Source organism: Oncorhynchus keta, unplaced genomic scaffold (genome assembly GCF_023373465.1).
Source record: "Oncorhynchus keta strain PuntledgeMale-10-30-2019 unplaced genomic scaffold, Oket_V2 Un_scaffold_9739_pilon_pilon, whole genome shotgun sequence".
In the NCBI taxonomy this organism is placed as follows: Eukaryota; Metazoa; Chordata; class Actinopteri; order Salmoniformes; family Salmonidae; genus Oncorhynchus; species Oncorhynchus keta.
Genome location: NW_026291018.1, coordinates 659,300 through 680,132, shown reverse-complemented (window position 1 = coordinate 680,132; position 20,833 = coordinate 659,300). Strand labels below are relative to the sequence as shown.

General features: G+C 43.3%; 1 protein-coding gene across 1 annotated transcript; it reads left to right on the top strand.

Moving 5' to 3' along the window:
* Positions 1-194: 194 nt before the first annotated feature.
* Positions 195-13,185, top strand: LOC118374248 (jupiter microtubule associated homolog 1-like). The gene is made up of 5 exons (XM_052517794.1): positions 195-402; positions 2,759-2,898; positions 5,933-6,060; positions 6,299-6,326; positions 12,666-13,185. Exons 1-5 carry the CDS (start codon positions 347-349, stop codon positions 12,809-12,811), a joined length of 498 nt encoding a protein of 165 aa, XP_052373754.1. The 5' UTR covers positions 195-346; the 3' UTR covers positions 12,812-13,185.
* The last annotated feature ends 7,648 nt before the right edge of the window (positions 13,186-20,833 follow it).

Here is a 20,833-nt window from a genome sequence, read left to right as displayed (position 1 = left end):
ACAATGTGATTTAAGGTGACTTTTTGAGACAATTGCTTCGCACAGGGGGGAGAATGTTGCCTTTCAAAGAAAAACGATTGACGTCGACTGGTGGTATGTGCCACCAACCAGAAAGAGGGTCGGTAAGGGTCCGTCCAACCAGAGCGAGTGGAACTGAGGTGGGCTGGGACTTATGGGCTGGGATAACTTGTCGCTGCGCTCTTCCTTCTGGTCTCTCGGGCGCTCAGTCGGGTGGAGTCAGTATTTCAGTTTCTGTGTGTGTCCTGCGGAGGATTTAGAAAATCACATTTTTGTAGTTTACCGTGTTACATATCTAAATACGAAAGTAGTGAATTAGACAGTCGAAATGACGACGACAAAAACATTTCAAGGGATGGATCCCGGTGCGAAAAGCAGTTCCAGGTAAAAATGAAATCCGAAAAATCTTCATGGACAAACAAAAGAAAATGGGATCCACATACCAGCCAGTATTGGAAGCTAACCGTCCAGTTGTTGGGCGGGTGATTTTTCCTGATTTAGCTCAATTGTATTAATGGCACAATTTGTCTTTAATTAGCTGATATGATGGTGTGAAGAGGGCATTTGGGCTCGTAGCGGCATCAGCGACCTGGTTACTACTGCTAGCGAATTCCATCTACCACACCAGAGGCCCGTGGCGTTAGTGGAAGTTGGGATTTAGCTTTGAAAATGAGCTGTTTAGTGTAAAGGACTCGACATCAGGACACATTTTAAACAGAATGGACAATTTGATGACAACTTCGCTAATCACATAGCTATCTATAGTAGTTGTCTGTCTGGACTGCAACTTGTTTTGTTAACTTGTCTACTTCGCTAGCTCGTGACTGGTATGGATTGCTAGCTCACATTCTGGCTAGCAGCAAGCTCAGCTGTCGCGTAACACTTTTATTTGCAGAAACAAGCACTTGCTCTTCGTTTGCAAGCTCCAAACCCTATGGTCTGTATAGGCCTCTGGTGCCCCCAAACTGGGTACTTGTTAGTTAGGTAGCTAGATTTGCCTACATGCCAAGTTTAGCTCCTTTTATGGATGTTTCTAAGAATACGGCTGACTCAAACAATTTATTAGGAGTTAATTAAATCCCTTTAAAATGTGTATTGTCCACGTTTTGAGCACTTATTTGAGGCCAAGGGTCTGCACGCAATCAACTTTGTTTCACTGCCAGAAAAACTGATGCACCAAGTGCATTCATGCTATAGTATGGGACCTCCTTCCTTTGCGGCGGCTGGGTGTCATGGGGAGGAAAAATAGTCCGTTTTATCAACCCGTGTTGCGTTTCGGGCAGGCCGGACAATAGGCTATTTCGTTGTTAACCCAAAACGTGAGCTGTAACACCGTTTTGGGCTGGATAGTTTTGCTACAAGTAGACCAACGGTGAAATCATAACCATTCTTTCCGGTATTTGTATTCCAGCTAGCTACGTTGTCGACTAATTGGTGGCTAATGCGGGTTTTACTTGGGTGGGGGGGCTTAGCTAAGCCTGCAAATCTTTGCTCGGTTCCTCTTTGCTTTAGCCATCTTGGTCGGCCCTACTGCTGACCAGTCTAGAAATGCAGGCTTTCCCGACAGCAGCAATCCAACTTTGGCAGCCTTTGGTAATAGCAGATAAGGTCATCAAAGGCTTTCAATATATGTGACAGCATCAGGCTCGCTATCTTTTCAATCAATCTAACGTTACTGTTGAACAACTGTCGAGTTGTCCCACTTTTCTAACCACAGTGCCTCTCACAGGAAATATTTGCCGTTTCATTGTTGGGTGGGGTCTCAAATAGCCTTTTCTCTTTTCAGCCTAGTGGAAAGCATGAGCTCATCTTAGCTATCACACAAGGGTTAACAAGTCTGCTTTGGACATTACATGAACTAATCGTGGCATGCATACAGCACCAGCAATAACCAAATCCAGTTCTTTCATCTCGCCACTGTCTTTTTTTTTTTTTACCCCATGGTGGGAGGAAAGTTGAATTTTGTATCCCGTCTGCCTTTGGACAGCTGCCTGGTGTCAGCTGGTGCATTCAGCAGTCTGGAGCTGAATAGAGGGGAGGAGGGGTCGGGGAATGGCTCTGCAAACGCATCAATTCCTCCACCCGACTGTCCTTAGTCAAGGGGGAAAAAGGCTTTCCTTCTCATTCTTGTGACCCTTCTGTTTGCTAGGAGGAAAGAATGTTGGTTTGGAAGTGGGCTTTGTGGGCTGTGGTTATCCTCTCTTGCCCTTTCCTATTCAGATCACATATTAAGTCTATCTGTTGTTTTCTTTTACCTTGACATTGTTCCATGTGCTTAAGCGCAGGCCATGTCCAACCATGATCTAGCTTAGATTTCTCCAATCAAATGTTGGAACGGCTATGCTGTGTGGAATGATAGCCATCCCATGTGTAACTGCTGCGGAATTTCTTCCGAGCTCAAATCAGCGACTGTCTAGCCTGGCAGATTGCAGGCGGGTGGAGTCAGCTGTAGCCAGGAGAGATTGTGAGTATCCCTCGGTCTGACAGCTGGGGCTTAGGGAGTGGACCCTACTGTGAATGGAGAGAAAGAGGGGACTGGAGCAATGAGCTGTCTGTGTGTCCTCAGAGCAATATGTTTGTTTTTGTCGTGTAATGACTTCAGCAGTGCTGCTGCTGATCACTAGTGTGTGACATGGTCTTTGTGTATTTAGCATGTCCTGGGAGGGGGGGGTGTCAGTTCAATAGTGTGTGTGGCAGTCAGTCAAATGACAGTCCTGACCCTCCCTTTGTTGTCCTGCAGGGTGCTGCGGCCGCCGGGCGGGGCCTCCAACATATCGTTCGGCACAGACGAAACCCCCCCTGTACGCAAGAACAAAATGGGCTCCAACATTTTCCTAGAGCCCGACGATCCCCACGCCCATCGGAGGAGCAACCCACCCGGTACTTCCTAGCTACTCACATTGGTTTAGATCCAGTGTACGCACACATCCAACAAACATCCACTGGGGCAGGGTACAAAAATGTGGCATGGCAAAGAATACCCACACACATTGAGTGCTCGAACAATGGGCCCAAAATGGGAATCATGCTGACAAAGACCCTTTGGGGTAAAACTGTGGGCATTCATTCAATCAGTGTCCAGACTCCAGTCAATCATGTTGGATATTGTGCATAGTGTACTGTTTTTCCACCTGACCTACATAGACTGACTTTTAGTACAGCAGGGCCTTGATGGGGGAGCCACCTCTCTCTCAGGCTGGATCTGGCTGACCCTCCCTGGCTCTAGTAGTGTACACCTACACATGTAAAAGAAGGGTGTGGTAGGAACTGATCTCGCATGTTTTCACAATCGCATCACTTCTATGTAGTAATCCATTTACTGTTGTAGTGGCGTATCTGTGCCCACGCATGAAGTGTGGAGAATGTGGTGTGCATGTGTGTGTTAACTGTAACCTCTGACCTTCGGAGCCGACAGCTGCATGCAGTGTTCACACTCTGCCTTCCTGCTATTCCACATTGTCTCAGGTTAGGTTCAAGTTCAGTTCAGACAAACGACCGGTGTCATGGTATGCACATTTCAATGGATACACCTGGATTATTTGGTTAGGCTGGCTTCAGTGCCGTCTCGTCTGGAAGTTGAGTACTTGGTCTAGGCGAGCCTATATTTAATGAAAATTGCATTAGTCGATATATTTCCATGAATATACATGGATTTTCTGGTGTGTTTAGGTCAGGATATTCTTGGATTGCATGCACTGTTTTCTCTGTTAGTAGGCTATATGATGTTGTCTTAGGCTGCTGTTTGCCTGATGACATCACAATCTGGAAATGTAGAAGATGGCCAACAATGTATCGTTGTTTCTTTGGTCTTCAACTTAAAGGATAGTCACTAATCTTGAGGTTAGAATGCATGACCATGCATGAATATATACTTAAAGGAGTAGTTCACTATTTTATAACTTTGTTAGATGGTTCCTCACCCTGAAAGTAGTCTGGGCCAAGACAAAAACATTAATCTGTTAAGTTTTCTTTAAACAGCCACTACAAACTTCAGCTAACCTCAGCCACTACAAAATGTCAAAATCACCTGAATTCAAATCAACTCCATATTTTCATATTTTGTTTGATGTTACCTAAAGGTGATTTGGCCTTTAAAAAAAAAAAAAAAATAGAATTATAGAAACGTGCTCGCATGCCCCATCACTTCCATTGCTTGTGTCTCTCTAAAGAACTGAACCATAAATTAGTTTCTCCTGGCTCATAGACTACTTTCAGAGTGAGGAACCATCTATCGTCAAGTTGTAAGATGGTGAACTAGTCCTCAACATGTATATGATCATACTTACTTTACACAACCATAATGACATATTTGGTTGTGAAGTTCCACCCACTTGGTGTAGTAGAATTATATGTAGCATTGTGGTATTTAAATTCAGCCGTTGGCCTCTGCTTACATTGCTTTTGCCATAGCCTTTTCTGGTGATGCCCGGTTAAACTCACCATGGCCTTGAGATGATCCTTAGTGGGTTTTATTCAGGGGCCAACTCCCAGCCATACACAAGCCATTCTGCAGTCAGAGCAGTACCGTAGGCCATCATTGTAAATAAGAATTTGTTCTTAACTGACTTGCCTAGTTAAATAAAAGTACTGAGCTTCATAACAAGCCACTGAACCAGTGTGACTTATCTCTGCCTGTTTATCTTCTAGCCTCAGAAATGGGAACTGTGACGCACATATTGGAATTACACTCCATAAAAAATAATCCAGGTGAAGATTTGGTCATGAAGTACCTCCTACATAATGGCCAAAAATCCAGTTGTTTCAGCTTAACATTGTACAGCTAGATGTAGGTCTATATCAATCTGAATGTTTAATTTAAATGTAATGGCACTATAGTCAATTAAAGCATAACTTATTGGCCATGTCCACGGTTTATGTCCCATTACCAAGGCTAATGTAAAAGCAGTCATTCAGCAGGGCCTGATAAACAGATGCAGAGCCATAATAAAGGAAACCTTGTTGAGTCACTGTGCCATTACTTCACAATGCTTTCTCCTCTCACTTCATTAACAAGCAGTGATATATTGACCAAGAATCATCCCTTTGTCTGGCTTTGTTCCTTCTAGTCATAGATGTCAGGTAGACCAATCTGTTGACTTCCCATTGTTTCTGCTCTACAGTTGTTGCTCAGTGGGAGTTTGTATGGGACTGTAGCCTAGCTTAAATGTTGGTCAAAATGCCCTTTCGCTGAGTGGGGTATGTGGGTTAGCCTGTGAGTTTTGGATCAGCATTCGTCTGGATTAGCCTACATCCACTGGCTGCTTTGCTGCTTGGTATCTGTCTGAGACTGATAGTAGGCCATCGGATTTGTTTGCATTAGTGGTTTTCTGCATTTTCTCATGTCATCTTGGCAAATAGTTCCTAGCAGTATTATGCTCAGTAAAAACATTGCCATACTACATGTTAGTCACTCAGTTCCACTAAAACAGGAATGCACCACAAATCAAGAGGGTAAAGCAAACTGTTACCAGCCTTCCACACCAGTCTTTAATCCATTTAGACCCATTCAACCACATTGTAAAATCCGGCCAGTGAATAAGTTTGTTTTGATTAATGAAATATAAAGTGGAAACAAACCGCAAAGAAACTCATGTTTTTATTAGCACTTCTAGCATTGACACTCCATTAACTATCATTAGGCCTAACACTAGTCACTATCACTGACCTAAACCCTTCTCTCAGAGCTACTGTGTATGCAGGCTATTACTCCAACCCTATTGTGTTACTTACCCGAGTCAGTTCATCAAGGTCCTGGTCAGCAGCTAATTAGTAGAATCAGGTGTGCTGGAAAACCTACAGGAGGTAGCTCTCCTGGAGGAAGTCTGCTTTACAGAACTCTAGTAGTGAGGTCATCTCCTTCTGACTCATTTGTGAAGTGAGTCCTCACTTATTAACTGGGTGTTTCTCTCCGTAGGCGGGACGGCCAAGGGTACTCTGTGCGGAGAACCATCCGCCCCCCTTAGACGGTGCCAGCAGCCGCTCCTCTTCCCCAAAAACAATGAGACAGACGAGGTCATCACCTCCATCAACGTTCCTTTAGGGGTAAGGGTGAGGGGTCACTGACATTGACATATGTCGGCCATTGTTTTATTCATAGATGTAACGTGTGTGTTTTCCACTGGTAAGACACTTGACTTGGTTTCTACAAGTCTGCTGTCATGGATGGTTTTCAGTGATTCTCAGTCCTGTGTTTTTGAACTGACTTAAATGCTGTTGATGTAGTAAAATGACTCAGCCAAAATAAAGTAAAATGCTGATGTTATTATTCTCCATCTGACAGGTTGAGGAGTGCCAGCAGGCAAAAAATGGTAAGTATCTCAAGTTCCATTTCGAATGGCAGTATTTTAATATATGGTATTTATGTACAGTACCAGTCAAACGTTTGGACACCTATTCATTCAAGGATTTTCTTTATTTTTACTATTTTCTACATTGTAGAATAATAGGGAACACATCAAAACTATGAAATAACACATATGGAATCATGTAGTAACCAAAAATGTGTTAAACAAATAAAAACATTAATATTTGAGATTCTTCAAAGTAGCCACCTTTTGCCTTGACAGCTTTGCACACTCTTGGCATTCTCTCAACCAGCTTCATGAGGTAGTCACCTGGAATGCATTTCAATTAACAGGGGTATCTTTCTATAAGTTATTTTGTGGGATTTCTTTCCTTAATGTGTTTGAGCCAATCAGTTGTGTTGTGACAAGGTAGGGGTGGTATACAGAAGATGGCCCTATTTGGTAAAATACCAAGTCCATATTATGACAAGAACAGCTCAAATAAGCAAAGCGAAATGACAGTCCATTACTTTGACTGACCTTCATGTGTTAATCTGGAAAATTAAGAGCTTTTAAAGTATTGGAAGTGCAGCCGCAAAAACAATTAAGTGCTATGAGGAAACTGTCTCTCATGAGAACCGCCACAGGAAAGGAAGACCCAGAGTTACCTCTGCTGCAGAGGATAAGTTCATAAGAGTTACCAGCCTCAGAAAATGCAGCTGGAATAAATGCTTCAGAGTTTGAGTAACAGACACATCACAACATCAACTGTTCAGAGGAGACTGCGTGAATAAGGCCCTCATGGTCTAATTGTTGCATAGAAACCACTACTAAATGACACAATAAGAGACTTGCTTGGGCCAAGAATCAGGAGCAATGGACATTGGACCAGTGGAAGTCTGTCCTTTGGTCTGATGAGTCTAGATTTTAAATGTTTGGTTCCAACCACCATGCCTTTGTGAGACGCAGAGTAGGTGAACAGAGTATCTCCGCATGTGTGGCTCACAGCATGAAGCGTGGAGGCGCTTTGCTGCTGACACTGTCTGATTTATTTAAAATTCAAGGCACACTTAATCAGCATGGCTACCACAGAATTCTACAGCAATACACCATCCCATCTGGTTTGTGCTTAGTGGGACTATAATTTGTTTTTCAACAGGACAATAACCCAACACACCTCCAGGCTGTGTAAGGGCTATTTGACCAAGAAGGAGAGTGCTGGAGTGTTGCGTCAGATGACCTGGCTTCCAATCACTTGACCTCAACCCAATTGAGATGGTTTGGGATGAGTTGGACTGCGGAGTGAAGGAAAAGCAGCCTACAAGTGCTGAGCAGATGTGGGAACTCCTTCAAAACTGTTGGAAAAAGCATACCGGGTGAAGCTGGTTGAGAGAATGTCAAGTGTACAAAGCTGTCATCAAGGCAAAGGGTTGCTACTTTGAAGTATCTAAAACTCAGCAAAAATGAATCATCCTTTCTCTGTCAACGTGTTTTATTTTCAGCAAGCTTAACATGTAAATATTTGTATGAACATAAGATTCAACAACTGATACACAAACTGAACAAGTTCCACAGACATGTGACTAACCTAAATTGAATAATGTGTCCCTGAAATAAAGGGGACGTCAAAAGTAACTGTCAGTATCTGGTGTGGCCACCAGCTGCATAAAGTACTGCAGTGCATCTCCTCATGGACTGCATCAGATTTGCCTGTTCTTGCTGTGAGATGTTACCCCACTCTTCCACCAAGGCACCTGCAAGTTCCTGGACATTTCTGGGGGGGAATGGCCCTCGCCCTCACCCTCCGATCCAATAGGTCCCAGACGTACTCAATGGGATTGAGATCCGGGCTCTTCGCTGGCCATGGCAGGACACTAACATTCCGGTCTTGCAGTAAATAACGCACAGAATGATCAGTATGGCTGGTGGCCTTGTCATGCTGGAGGGTCATGTCAGGATGAGCCTGCAGGAAGGGGACCACGTGAGGGAGGAGGATGTCTTCCCTGTAATGCACAGCGTTGAGATTGCCTGCAATGACGACAAGCTCAGTCCGAGGATGCTGTGACACACCGTCCCAGACTATGACGGACTCTCCACCTCCAAATCGATCCCGCTCCAGAGTACAGGCATTACATTTACATTTAAGTCATTTAGCAGACGCTCTTGTCCAGAGCGACTTACAAATTGGTGCATTCACCTTATGACATCCAGTAGAACAGTCACTTTACAATAGTGCATCTAAATCTTAAAGGGGGGGGGGGTGAGAAGGATTACTTATCCTATCCTAGGTATTCCTTAAAGAGGTGGGGTTTCAGGTGTCTCCGGAAGGTGGTGATTGACTCCGCTGTCCTGGCGTCGTGAGGGAGTTTGTTCCACCATTGGGGGGCCAGAGCAGCGAACAGTTTTGACTGGGCTGAGCGGGAACTGTACTTCCTCAGTGGTAGGGAGGCGAGCAGGCCAGAGGTGGATGAACGCAGTGCCCTTGTTTGGGTGTAGGGCCTGATCAGAGCCTGGAGGTACTGAGGTGCCGTTCCCCTCACAGCTCCGTAGGCAAGCACCATGGTCTTGTAGCGGATGCGAGCTTCAACTGGAAGCCAGTGGAGAGAGCGGAGGAGCGGGGTGACGTGAGAGAACTTGGGAAGGTTGAACACCAGACGGGCTGCGGCGTTCTGGATGAGTTGTAGGGGTTTAATGGCACAGGCAGGGAGCCCAGCCAACAGCGAGTTGCAGTAATCAAGACGGGAGATGACAAGTGCCTGGATTAGGACCTGCGCCGCTTCCTGTGTGAGGCAGGGTCGTACTCTGCGGATGTTGTAGAGCATGAACCTACAGGAACGGGACACCGCCTTGATGTTAGTTGAGAACGTCAGGGTGTTGTCAGGATCACGCCAAGGTTCTTAGCGCTCTGGGAGGAGGACACAATGGAGTTGTCAACCGTGATGGCGAGATCATGGAACGGGCAGTCCTTCCCCGGGAGGAAGAGGAGCTCCGTCTTGCTGAGGTTCAGCTTGAGGTGGTGATCCGTCATCCACACTGATATGTCTGCCAGACATGCAGAGATGCGATTCGCCACCTGGTCATCAGAAGGGGGAAAGGAGAAGATTAATTGTGTGTCGTCTGCATAGCAATGATAGGAGAGACCATGTGAGGTTATGACAGAGCCAAGTGACTTGGTGTATAGCGAGAATAAGAGAGGGCCTAGAACAGAGCCCTGGGGGACACCAGTGGTGAGAGCGCGTGGTGAGGAGACAGATTCTCGCCACGCCACCTGGTAGGAGCGACCTGTCAGGTAGGACGCAATCCAAGCGTGGGCCGCGCCGGAGATGCCCAACTCGGAGAGGAGGATCTGATGGTTCACAGTATCGAAGGCAGCCGATAGGTCTAGAAGGATGAGAGCAGAGGAGAGAGAGTTAGCTTTAGCAGTGCGGAGCGCCTCCGTGATACAGAGAAGAGCAGTCTCAGTTGAATGACTAGTCTTGAAACCTGACTGATTTGGATCAAGAAGGTCATTCAGAGAGATAGTGGGAGAGCTGGCCAAGGACTGCACGTTCAAGAGTTTTGGAGAGAAAAGGCCTCGGTGTTGTGCTCATTCCTTCGATGATAAACGCAAATCCGACCATCACCCCTGGTGAGACAAAACCGCAGCTCGTCAGTGAAGAGCGCTTTTTGCCAGTCCTGTCTGGTCCAGCGACGGTGGGTTTGTACCCATAGGTGACATTGTTGCCGGTGATGTCTGGTGAGGACCTGCCTTACAGCAGGCCTACAAGCGCTCAGTACAGCCTCTCTCAGCCTATGGCGGACAGTCTGAGCACTGATAGAGGGATTGTGCATTCCTGGTGTAACTCGGGCAGTTGTTTCCATCCTGTACCTGTCCCGCAGGTGTGATGTTCACATTTACCAATCCTGTGCAGGTGTTGTTACACGTGGTCTGCCACTGCGAGGACGTTCAGCTGTCCGTACGTCTCCCTGTAGCGCTGTCTTAGGCGTCACAGTACGAACATTGCAATTTATTGCCCTGGCCACATCTGCAGGCCACATGCCTCCTTGCAGCATGCCTACTGCATTATCACGCAGATGAGCAGAGACCCTGGCCATCTTTCTTTTGGTGTTTTTCCAGAATCAGTAGAACGGCCTCTTTAGTGTCCTAAGCTTTCATAACGTTGACCTTAATTTTCTACCGTCTGTAAGCTGTTAGTGTTTTAACAGACGTTCCACAGGTGCATGTTCATGAATGGTTAATGGTTAATTGAACAAGCATGGGAAATTGTTGTAACCCTTTACAATCAAGATTAAGTTATTTGGATTTTTACTAATTATTTTTGAAAGACAGGGTCCTGAAAAATATACTTTTAACTACATGATTTCATATGCCATTTAATAGTTTGTCTTTACCATTACCATTTACTTTACTATAGTGAAAATAAAGGAACCCTTGAATGAGTAGGTGTTCAAACCTTTGACTGCTACTAAAATCATTTAGTTTCCAATGATGAATCTCATTGAAGTCTTTTTGAAGAGACACCACTTAAAAGAACTCCCTACCAGACTGGAAGGAAAGATTCCACATTCCTCGTTCTCTCAGCTGTCTGTAAACAGCAGTGCATGACTCCCATTAGTTATGAATGGCCACAATGAATAGCATCATGGTCGACCGTGGCAGCTCTGATAATTCCAGCCTTTTTTAAACTGGGTAATTTCTCCTTTTGTTTTCAACAATGACATTTGTCATACCTGGGAAGTTTGTCCTGACCTTGTTGATCTAACCAGGAGAAACTCTGGTGTCCCAGTTATACAACAAATGACTCATAGAGGGCTTTTATTAAGGCTTTTTATTTGTAGGGCACACCTTGTAGTCAACTCAATCAGATTCTCTTTGATCCAGTTGTGCCCTTTCATAATGTCTGTGGTCAGTCATCTGTTCTGTAATGATATAATGCTGTTCCTATGACGAGCAAGGCTATTTATTAACTTCCAGGTGCTGCAAACATTAGTGATAATGTGTTAATGTGTTCTTGGATAATGGAGTGTTAAGGCATTCCACTGTTATGGTCTTGTCTAAGCACTGTAGACTGGGGCTTGAAGTGGTACTGGACTGGCAGTGGACCCTGGGAGGATCTTGTCTGGTCCCTCCAAGTGTTTAACTGACAGATGTTGTTGCCTCATGGAGGATTGTTGCGTTCCATTTATTGCATCTGCTTTGATTTGAGTTATGCTAGTACATTTATGCACATTTTACTGAAACAACACATTTTTCTGAATCTTGCTACAACCAAAGTGCTACTGTTATCAGATATACTATCAATTCAAGGTTTGGATGATATTTACACTGAACATAAATATAAATGCAACATGTCAACTGTTTGTTTCATGACCTGAAATATAAAATCCCAGAAGTGTTCCATATGAAGAAATATCTTACTTCTCTCATTGTGAACAAATTGGTTTACATCCCTTATTGTGAGCATTTCTCCTTTGACGAGAACCCATCCACCTGACAGGTGTAGCATATCAAGAAGCTGATTTAAACAGCATGCTCATTACACAGGTGCACCTTGTGCTGGGGACAGTAAAAGGCCAGTTTTGTCACTTTGCCTCAGATGTCTCAAGTTGAGGCAGCTTGCAATATGCATGCTGACTGCAGGAATCTCCACTAGAGCTGTAGCCAGAAGTTTATGGTAATTTCTCTACCATAAGCCACCTCCAATGTCATTTTAGGGAATGTGGCAGTATGTCCAACCGCTGAGCATGTGTATGGTGTCTTGTGGGCAAGTGGTTTGCTAAATGTCAAGGTTGTGAACAATGTGCCCCATTTGTGGCGGCGAGGTTGTTATAGGCAGATAAGCTAAGGACAACGAACACAATTGCATTTTACTGATGGTAATTGTAATGCTTCGATGGCAAGATCCCAAGGCCCATTTATTTTGAAGGTATCTGTGACCAACAGATGCATATCTGTATTCCCAGTTGTGAGATCCAAAAATTAGGCCTAAATAATAGATTTCAATTGACTGATTTTGGGTCATGAAATTTAACTCCGGACATTCTTTACAATTATTTCATGCTGCATTTTATATTTTTGTTCAAGATATAAGTTCTTGGAGTGAGTAAGTGCTGTGCCTCCATTCTAGCATGGCTAGATCATAGGCTGTGTTTACACAGGCAGCCCAATACTGATTTTATTCATGTTTTTTATTACCACAATTGTCCTTTTTTGAGCAATCAGATCCGCTCTATTGCCAATAATTGGGCCAAAGATCAGTTCGGTTGCCTGTGTAAACGCAACCTGAGTCATATCAGATCTCTGATCAGTGGGCCAGGTAGTGATGACCCTGATAGTGTCGTCTCCTCTGTGTTGTGGTAAAGGAGACTGCCCCGAGGAACCTGAAGAGAAGGAGCAGAAGGAGGAGGCACCACAGCCCTCTGCCCCCTCGGGAGTTGCCGCCAACGCAGCCGCCCCCTCCGGCCGAAGAAACCCCCCAGGGGGCATGTCCAGCCTCATCCTGGGTTGAGGTCTGGTTTTGTTGGAACGTTTTTATTTTTGAAAGAATTGCCCCCATTTCCCCCTTCCCCACCTCAGTCCCACTGTTCTTCCCCACTGTCTGATACAATCCACCACGTCCCCTCTGAGCCATGGAATTTGCCCCCCTACCTGCCAACCCCCTCATGTTTTTACTTTTTTTCTAATTAAAGAGAACCGTTGACAGAAGCACTTTATGTATCTCTTTTTCCCCTCCCCCATGTCAGTCCATTCTGTAGTGTGCCTATATTGCGCCTGATGGAAAAGGCATGTTTTGCTTGTCTCATTCTCGCCCTGTTGTAAATGGTAAAGAAAAGTATTCAAAAAAGATTTGTTAAATACAATAAAGATTGATATGAATTTGTTCATTTTGCTCCTGGTTTTATTTTTATTGGAGGAAAGATGTATTTTATGTGGCTCTCAAATGTTTTTAGTTATGCATGTTATACCACATGGATAAATTACTGTAAGCCAACTTTCTGAAGCCATAAGTGAAAGATCTGAGTAACGATTTGATCAACCTGTTTTTTACAGATTAATCCCATTTGACATGTTAAGACACTTCCAAAGCACTTTTATAATAATGTCCACATGGTGGAGCTGATACCGTCTGGAACACATTGGGCGTAGGAATGACTTTCCCCTCCTTCCCACTGCTGGGAACAGTCAAATGAGGCTGAACCACAAAGTGAAAGTATTTTCTTAGCTTGTGAGATTTGCCACTTGGACTGGACTATAGGGAGACTGGAATCAAATTGTAATTATTTTGTTTATTGCTGTTGTCATTTTTGGTCGTAACTGAACAGTCTAGAAAAACGCATGACACACCCACATGTTTGTAGAGGTGTTGACTAACAGTAAAATCACACTATATGCTCCCAACAATTGAATGGGTAAACCTAAGAACAATTGTTTCGGCAATGCAGTGATTTTTTATTTTTTTTAAACCCTATTCCCAATCTTATCTAGATCTCTAATGTCGTTTCTGGCATTGTTGATTAGTGCCCGTAAGTAAGATTTTCACCGTTAGTCGACAAGTATTATTTGACAAATTAGATTTTTGCCAAAACGTTGGTTGCTAGGTTTACTCTTTAAATTGTTGGGAATGTATATAGTGTGAGACTTTATTTATTTTTCCATTGACCTTGCTCGCTTAGTAAGCACAAATGGCATGTTGAGTCAATGCTTGTATTAGTCAATGCATATTATTCAGGCTATCCACAGTTGCTCTCAGATTTGAATTTGGCTCAACCACTGATTGTCAGGTGTGAACCTTTTCCTGTGGAGAGACCAATGTTTCTCAGAACCCCTGTTTGTTTTTCTACTAAGGAGAAATTCCTTAACATGGTGTTGGTCTTCAGCTTGTCCACTCATGTTTCTCCTCATCACTGGGATGGAGACATCCAAAAGTAAGGTTTTGCAGGCACAATTTGTAATACTTTTGCCAACACCTTAACTTCCAAAATGCTCACAACGAATGGTCTAGGAGTTTTGTTTTATCCAAACTACACTTGTCAGATGTAAAATTTTCTGTACTACAGTCCTGAAGCAGGTCATCCAGGTGGACTCTGGGAAGAATGCAGTCCTAGAGTGCTCTGTGAACTTCAATGGGAAATCTCCTGGTAATGTAAACAGAGCTGGTTGTGTGGCCGAGGTTGGACTAGAATGGTCTTTGCTAAGGTGAACCTGTGTTCATATACAACCTATCCAATCAACAATCCTCCAATCCCAGGATGCAGCTGAACCCAAAATATCAGCTTCCCATGCCACCTGCCAATGAGAAAGACAAAGTTGTGTCCCTGTTGGTCAAAGAAACCCAGCCTGAAGACGAGGGTCCGTATGAGTGTGTGGTGAACACTAACAGTGGAATCACATTGTAACTTCATGCTGAATGTCACAGGTGAGCTCAAAGCTTTTGGAGTCCAACGTTTATAGGTAGGGCCCTGAGTAGACCTAGATTATTCTTTTTTTCTACTGTGTTATTGACTTGTTTATTGTTTACTCCATGTGTAACTCTGTGTTGTCTTGTTCACACTGCTATGCTTTATCTTGGCCAGGTCGCAGTTGTAAATGAGAACTTGTTCTCAACTAGCCTACCTGGTTAAATAAAGGTGAAATAAAAAAAATATTCTCATTATAAAGAGTTTCTTGTGGGCAGCGCACATCGAAGTAGGATTCTATTGAATTGACATGCACGACTCAGGCCTGTAGTCTACATAGAACGGTGCGCCATAACCAATCAGAGTTGCAGTAGGCCTATATGCAAATAGCCATTGCCATATATGGATCTGTGCCATTCACTTTGAACAGGACAGCATGAGCAGTCCTGAGTAGATGCACTTGTTTTGAGATCAAAGCAAGAGCTGCATGTAGCCAGCCACCTGTGCACATTTGTTCATATTCTTTGCTAGTGAGTTATTAGCCTAGTTATGGCTAATTTCTCATCAACAATGGGGGAGTGGTTGCTTCCTACAAGAGCACAAAATGTGTGCATTTCTAGCCATCTTTGAAAAACAAGTCAGGTTAAGAGCTTTTTTTTATGTCTTAAAGAGGTAGCACAGATAGAACAATGATACAGATATTTAAAGCATTCCCTTGGTGTTTCCACTCACTACCAAATATGGTAGTGAGGAAGCCAACTGGCCCGCAGTGGGTAAAGATGGATTTTGGCTGACATGCTGCACATTCTCTTATCAATGAAACATTTGATTTCAATACATTTTTCAATTCCCAAAACTAGAATGTTTTAAACAGAGCGGACTAAGTTGTGTAGACCTTACCCGTTGCAAAAGTTTAAAAAAAAAAATTAAATGGCATTGTTTAGAAGGAGTGCATAGGTGAATTGAGTTACTGCACACGCGCACTTCACAGAGTAGCCATTCCCTAACGGAAATATGCAGATTTATGCTAGAACGCACCAATAGGATCTCGCTAGCTTGTGCTTGGCTCTGCCCACCTCCGTGTCTGTTCTGCCCACTATGACTAATTTGTTCCCAATGGAAACAATAGGCTGTGGTCTATCTTGGTTAAATAAATATCTTTGGTGGCAGTGTTGTATTTTGAGACAGTGTTGAATAAGCTAAGTAGCTAATAGGCAGAGGGTAGCATTTGTCTGATTCTCTGTAGTAATGGTATAGGAATAATAATGAATTGTATTTTGTAAAATGGTTTCTTGCATCAAACACAACATACTTAAGTCACCTCCATGTCTGAAGGACAAGTGAATACAGGTTAATGTCAAGCCCTCCATGTTTTTTAATTCAAAAGTCTCATAGAATGTAGGCCTACATTGAACACCACACATTGAACACCACACAACAGCTATTTCCATATTAAATGTTATGGGATGCATTTTTCTCCATTGTTTGATGGTAGGCCTACATTTTAATTAAATAGCCACAGTAGCCTACTTGGCCACTGTTAACTGTACCTTAAAGTGGGTACAGCCTCAGTGATCACAGTAAACGCGAGCCAGAATCTTTTTTTTTAAACCTTTATTTAACTAGGCAAGTCAATTAAGAATACATTCTTATTTACAATGACGGCCTACCCCGTCCAAACTCGGACAACGCTAGGCCAATTGTGCACTGCCCTATGGGACTCCCAATCACAGCCGGATGTGATGCAGCCTGGATTAGAGATACAGTGCCTTAGACCACCGCGCCACTCGGGTTGCACATCATTTTTACAATGTTCAAATCTGCGCCAGGCATATCTGATCCCACTTCCATCCCACTTCCTGGATGGATTTTCCTCAGGTTTTCACCTGCCATCAGTTCAGTTATCCTCACAGACATTATTTGAACAGTTTTGGAAACTTTAGTGTTTTCTATCCAAATCGAATTATATGCATATCCTAGCTTCTGGGCCTGAGTAACAGGCAGTTTACTTTGGGCACGCTTCTCATCCAGATGTCGAAATACTGCCCCCAAGCCATAAGAAGTTTAAATCTAGTTTTTCAACCACTCCACAAATCTCTTCAAAACAAACTATAGTTTTGGCAAGTCGGTTAGGACATCTACTTTGTACATGACACAAGTAAGTTTTCCAACAATTGTTTATAGACAGATTATTTCACTTATAATTCACTGTAACACAATTCCAGTGGGTCAGAAGTTTACATACACTAAGTTGACTGTGCCTTTAAACAGCTTGGAAAATTCCATAAAATGATGTCATTGCTTTAGAAGCTTCTGATAGGATAATTGACATCATTTGAGTCAATTGGAGGTGTACCTGTGGATGTAGTTCAAGGCCTACCTTCAAACTCAGTGCTTCTTTGCTTGACATCATGGGAAAATCAAAAGAAATCAGCCAAAATCAGAAAAACAATTGTAGACATCCACACGTCTGGTTTATCCTTGGGAGCAATTTCCAAACGCCTGAAAGTACCACGTTCATCTGTACAAACAATAGTACGCAAGTATAAACACTATGGGGCCACACAGCCGTCATACCGCTCAGGAAGGAGACGCGTTCTGTCTACTAGAGATGAACGTACTTTTTGGTGCGGAAAGTGCAAATCAATCCCAGAACAGCAAAGGACCTTGTGAAGATGCTGGAGGAAACAGGTACAAAAGTATCTATATCCACAGTAAAACGAGTCCTATAGCGACACAACCTGAAAGGCCGCTCAGCAAGGAAGAAGCCACTGCTCCAAAACCGCCATTAAAAAGACAAGACTATGGTATGCAGCTGCACATGTGGACAACGATTATACTTTTTGGAGAAATGTCCTCTGGTCTGATGAAACAAAAATAGAACTGTTTTGCCATAATGACCATCGTAATGTTTGGAGGAAAATGGGGAGGCTTGCAAACCGAAGATCACCATCCCAAACGTGAAGCACGGGGGGTGGCAGCATTATGTTGTGGGGGTGCTTTGCTGCAGGAGGGACTGGTGCACTTAACAAAATAGATGGCATCATGAGGGAAAAAAATTATGTGGATATATTGAAGCCACATCTCAAGACATCAGTCAGGAAGTTAAAGCTTGGTCTCAAATGGGTCTTCCAAATGGACAATGACCCCAAGCATACTTCCAAAGTTGTGGCAAAATGGCTTAAGGACAACAAAGTCAAGGTATTGGAGTGGCCATCACAAAGCCCTGACCCAAATCGTATAGAAAATGTGTGGGCAGTACTGCAAATGTGTGTGCGAGCAAAGAGGCCTTCAACCCTGACTCAGTTACACCAGCTCTGTCAGGAGGAATGGGCCAAAATTCACCCAATTTATTGTGGGAAGCTTGTGGATGTCTACCCGAAACGTTTGACCCAAGTTAAACAATTTAAAGGCAATGCTACCAAATACTAATTGAGTGTATGTAAACTTCTGACCAACTAGAAATTAGATGAAAGAAATCAAATCTGAAATAAATCATTCTCTCAACTATTATTCTGACATTTCACATTCTTAAAATAAAGTGGTGATCCTAACTGACCTAAAACAGGGAATTTTTACAAGGATTAAATGTCAGGAATTGTGAAAAACTGAGTTTAAATGTATTTGGCTGTGTATGTAAACTTCTGACTTCAACTGTATATAGGACTATCTGTGTAAGGACACACACATATTTAGTGGACATTGATTTGACAGTGAAGACACTAGTGTGATACAGTAGCAGTGTAGATGAAGAATTGCAAAATTTACCTAGAGCTAACACTGCAGATAGCAATACTGGGTGATTTAAAAAGTCATAGTCAACCAGTCAACCAATTAATAATATATAATAATTATTTTAGCAAAAATGTTTATCTTTAATTTACAATCCGTAGAAACTATGACAATAGTGTAATGACGTGGCCCTTTCTGGGTATAGATTGTGGCCTCTCTCACTCTAGCTCTAGCTATATATACCCAGGTTCTGTTGTCTCAGGTCGTAAATTCCTGGCGGAGACTCTCTCCCCCTGGCCATGCAGAAAGAGACACACAGAGAGAACAAAGGATTTCACATGGCGAACTCCTATATCCCCAAAATGGGGATTTGATACAGAATGTCCACTTGTGGGAGTGATCCGTGGACACTTAAGGGACAGGTATGATAAGTGTGTTTCATTTGGTGACCTCAGAGAAGACATGAAACACACAACTATATCTCTGAATATGTACATTTCTCAATTATGGGGTTTGCATCTAATTCTTCTATAAAATGAATGAGTAAAGATAAAACTATTTGTGAAATGATGCAAGGTGTTAAACCTTTAATGACTGATAATTGTATTCCCTTTAAAGTTTACCTAAGTAATTGGCCAGCCCCCGTGAGCAGACATGATCTGGGGTCATAGAACCGCCTTTTCTATTGTTACGAATTAAAACCCTCTCCTGAGGAAATCCTCTTCAGACCACGCGGACCTCAGTCAGCTGAGGGGGAAAGGTTTGAGTTTAGACTAAGCAAACCCACAGCGTGAGCTGTGATTGTGAATAGTTATTTAATTCCTAACCATACCATGTGGAGAATTGGCTACACGGCTGGAAATGGTTATACTCTGAGACTATCGATCCCTACAGATAAGAGCAAATCGTAGATACTAATTACTAGTCTGCAGCTAGAAATTATGTAAAGCATCAGGCGCTATGATTAAACTAGCTCTCATGAGGACCGCCACAGGAAAGGAAGACCCAGAGACCTCTGCTGCAGAGGATACGTTCATTAGAGTTATCAGCCTCAGAAATTGTATCCCAAATAAATGCTTCACATAGTTGTCAACAGACATCTCAACATCAACTGTTCAGAGAAGACTGCGTGAATCAGGCCTTCATGGTTGATTTGCAGCAAAGAAACCCCTACTAAAAGGACACCAATAATAAGAAGAGACTTGCTTGAGCCAAGAAACCGGAGCAATGGACATTAGACCAGTGGAAATCTATCCTCTGCATGTATGGTTCCCAACATGAAGCATGGAGGAGGAGGTGTGATGATGTGGGGGTATTTTTCTGGTGACACTGTCTGACTTATTTAGTATCCAGGGCACACTTAATCAGCATGGCTACCACAGCATTCTGCAGCAATACACCATCCCATCTGGTTTGCGCTTATTGGGACTATCATTTGTTTTTCAACAGGACAATGACCCAAAAAGCACCCCAAGCTGTGTAAGGACTATTTGACCAAGAAGGAGAGTGATGGAATGCTGCATCAGATGACCTGGCCTCCACAATCACCCAACCTCAACCCAATTGCGACGGTTTGGTATGAGTTGGACCGCAGAGTGAAGGAAAAGCAAGTGCTCAGCGTATGTGGGAAGTCCTTCAAGACTGTTGGAAAAGCATTCCAGGTGAAGCTGGTTGAGAAAATGCCAAGAGTGTGCAAAGCTGTCAAAGGAAAAGGGTGGCTACTTTGATTTGTTTAACACTTTTTGGTTACTACATGATTTCATATGTGCTATTTCATAGTTTTGATGTCTTCACTATTATTCTACAATGTAGAAAATAAAGAAACCCTTGAATGAGTAGGTGTGTTCAAAACTGACTGCTACTAAAATAATTTAGTTTCCAATGATGAATCTCATTGAAGTCTTTTGAAGAGACACCACTTAAAAGAAGTCCCTACCAGACTGGAAGGAAAGATTCCATATTCCTCGTTCTCTCAGCTGTCTGTAAACAGCAGTACATGACTCCCATTAGTTATGAATGGCCACAATGAATGGCATCATGGTCAAACGTGGCAGCTCTGATAATACCACCCTTCCAGCCTTTTTTAAATGGGGTAATTGATCTCCTTTTGTTTTCTATCATGACATCTGTCATATCTGCCATATTTGCCAATATTTGGCCCAAAGATCAGTTAGGCTGCCTGTGTAAACGCACCACAGCAGCCCCCCCCTAGGGAGCATGTCTAGCCTCATCCTGGCTTGAAGTCAGCTTTTGTTGGAACTTTTTATTTTTGAAAGAATTGCCCCCATTTCCCCCTTCCCCACCTCAGTCCCACTGTTCTTCCCCACTGTCTGATACAATCAACCACATCCCCTCTGAGTCATGGAATTTGCCCCTGTTCCTGCCCCCTCTTTTTTTTGTCT

Coding starts and splice junctions, on each gene's coding strand:
- LOC118374248 (XM_052517794.1), top strand. CDS start 347: ATGACGACGACAAAAACATTTCAAGGGATGGATCCCGGTGCGAAAAGC. Junction 403..2,758: donor GGTGCGAAAAGCAGTTCCAG/GTAAAAATGAAA, acceptor GTTGTCCTGCAG/GGTGCTGCGGCCGCCGGGCG. Junction 6,327..12,665: donor GTGCCAGCAGGCAAAAAATG/GTAAGTATCTCA, acceptor GTTGTGGTAAAG/GAGACTGCCCCGAGGAACCT.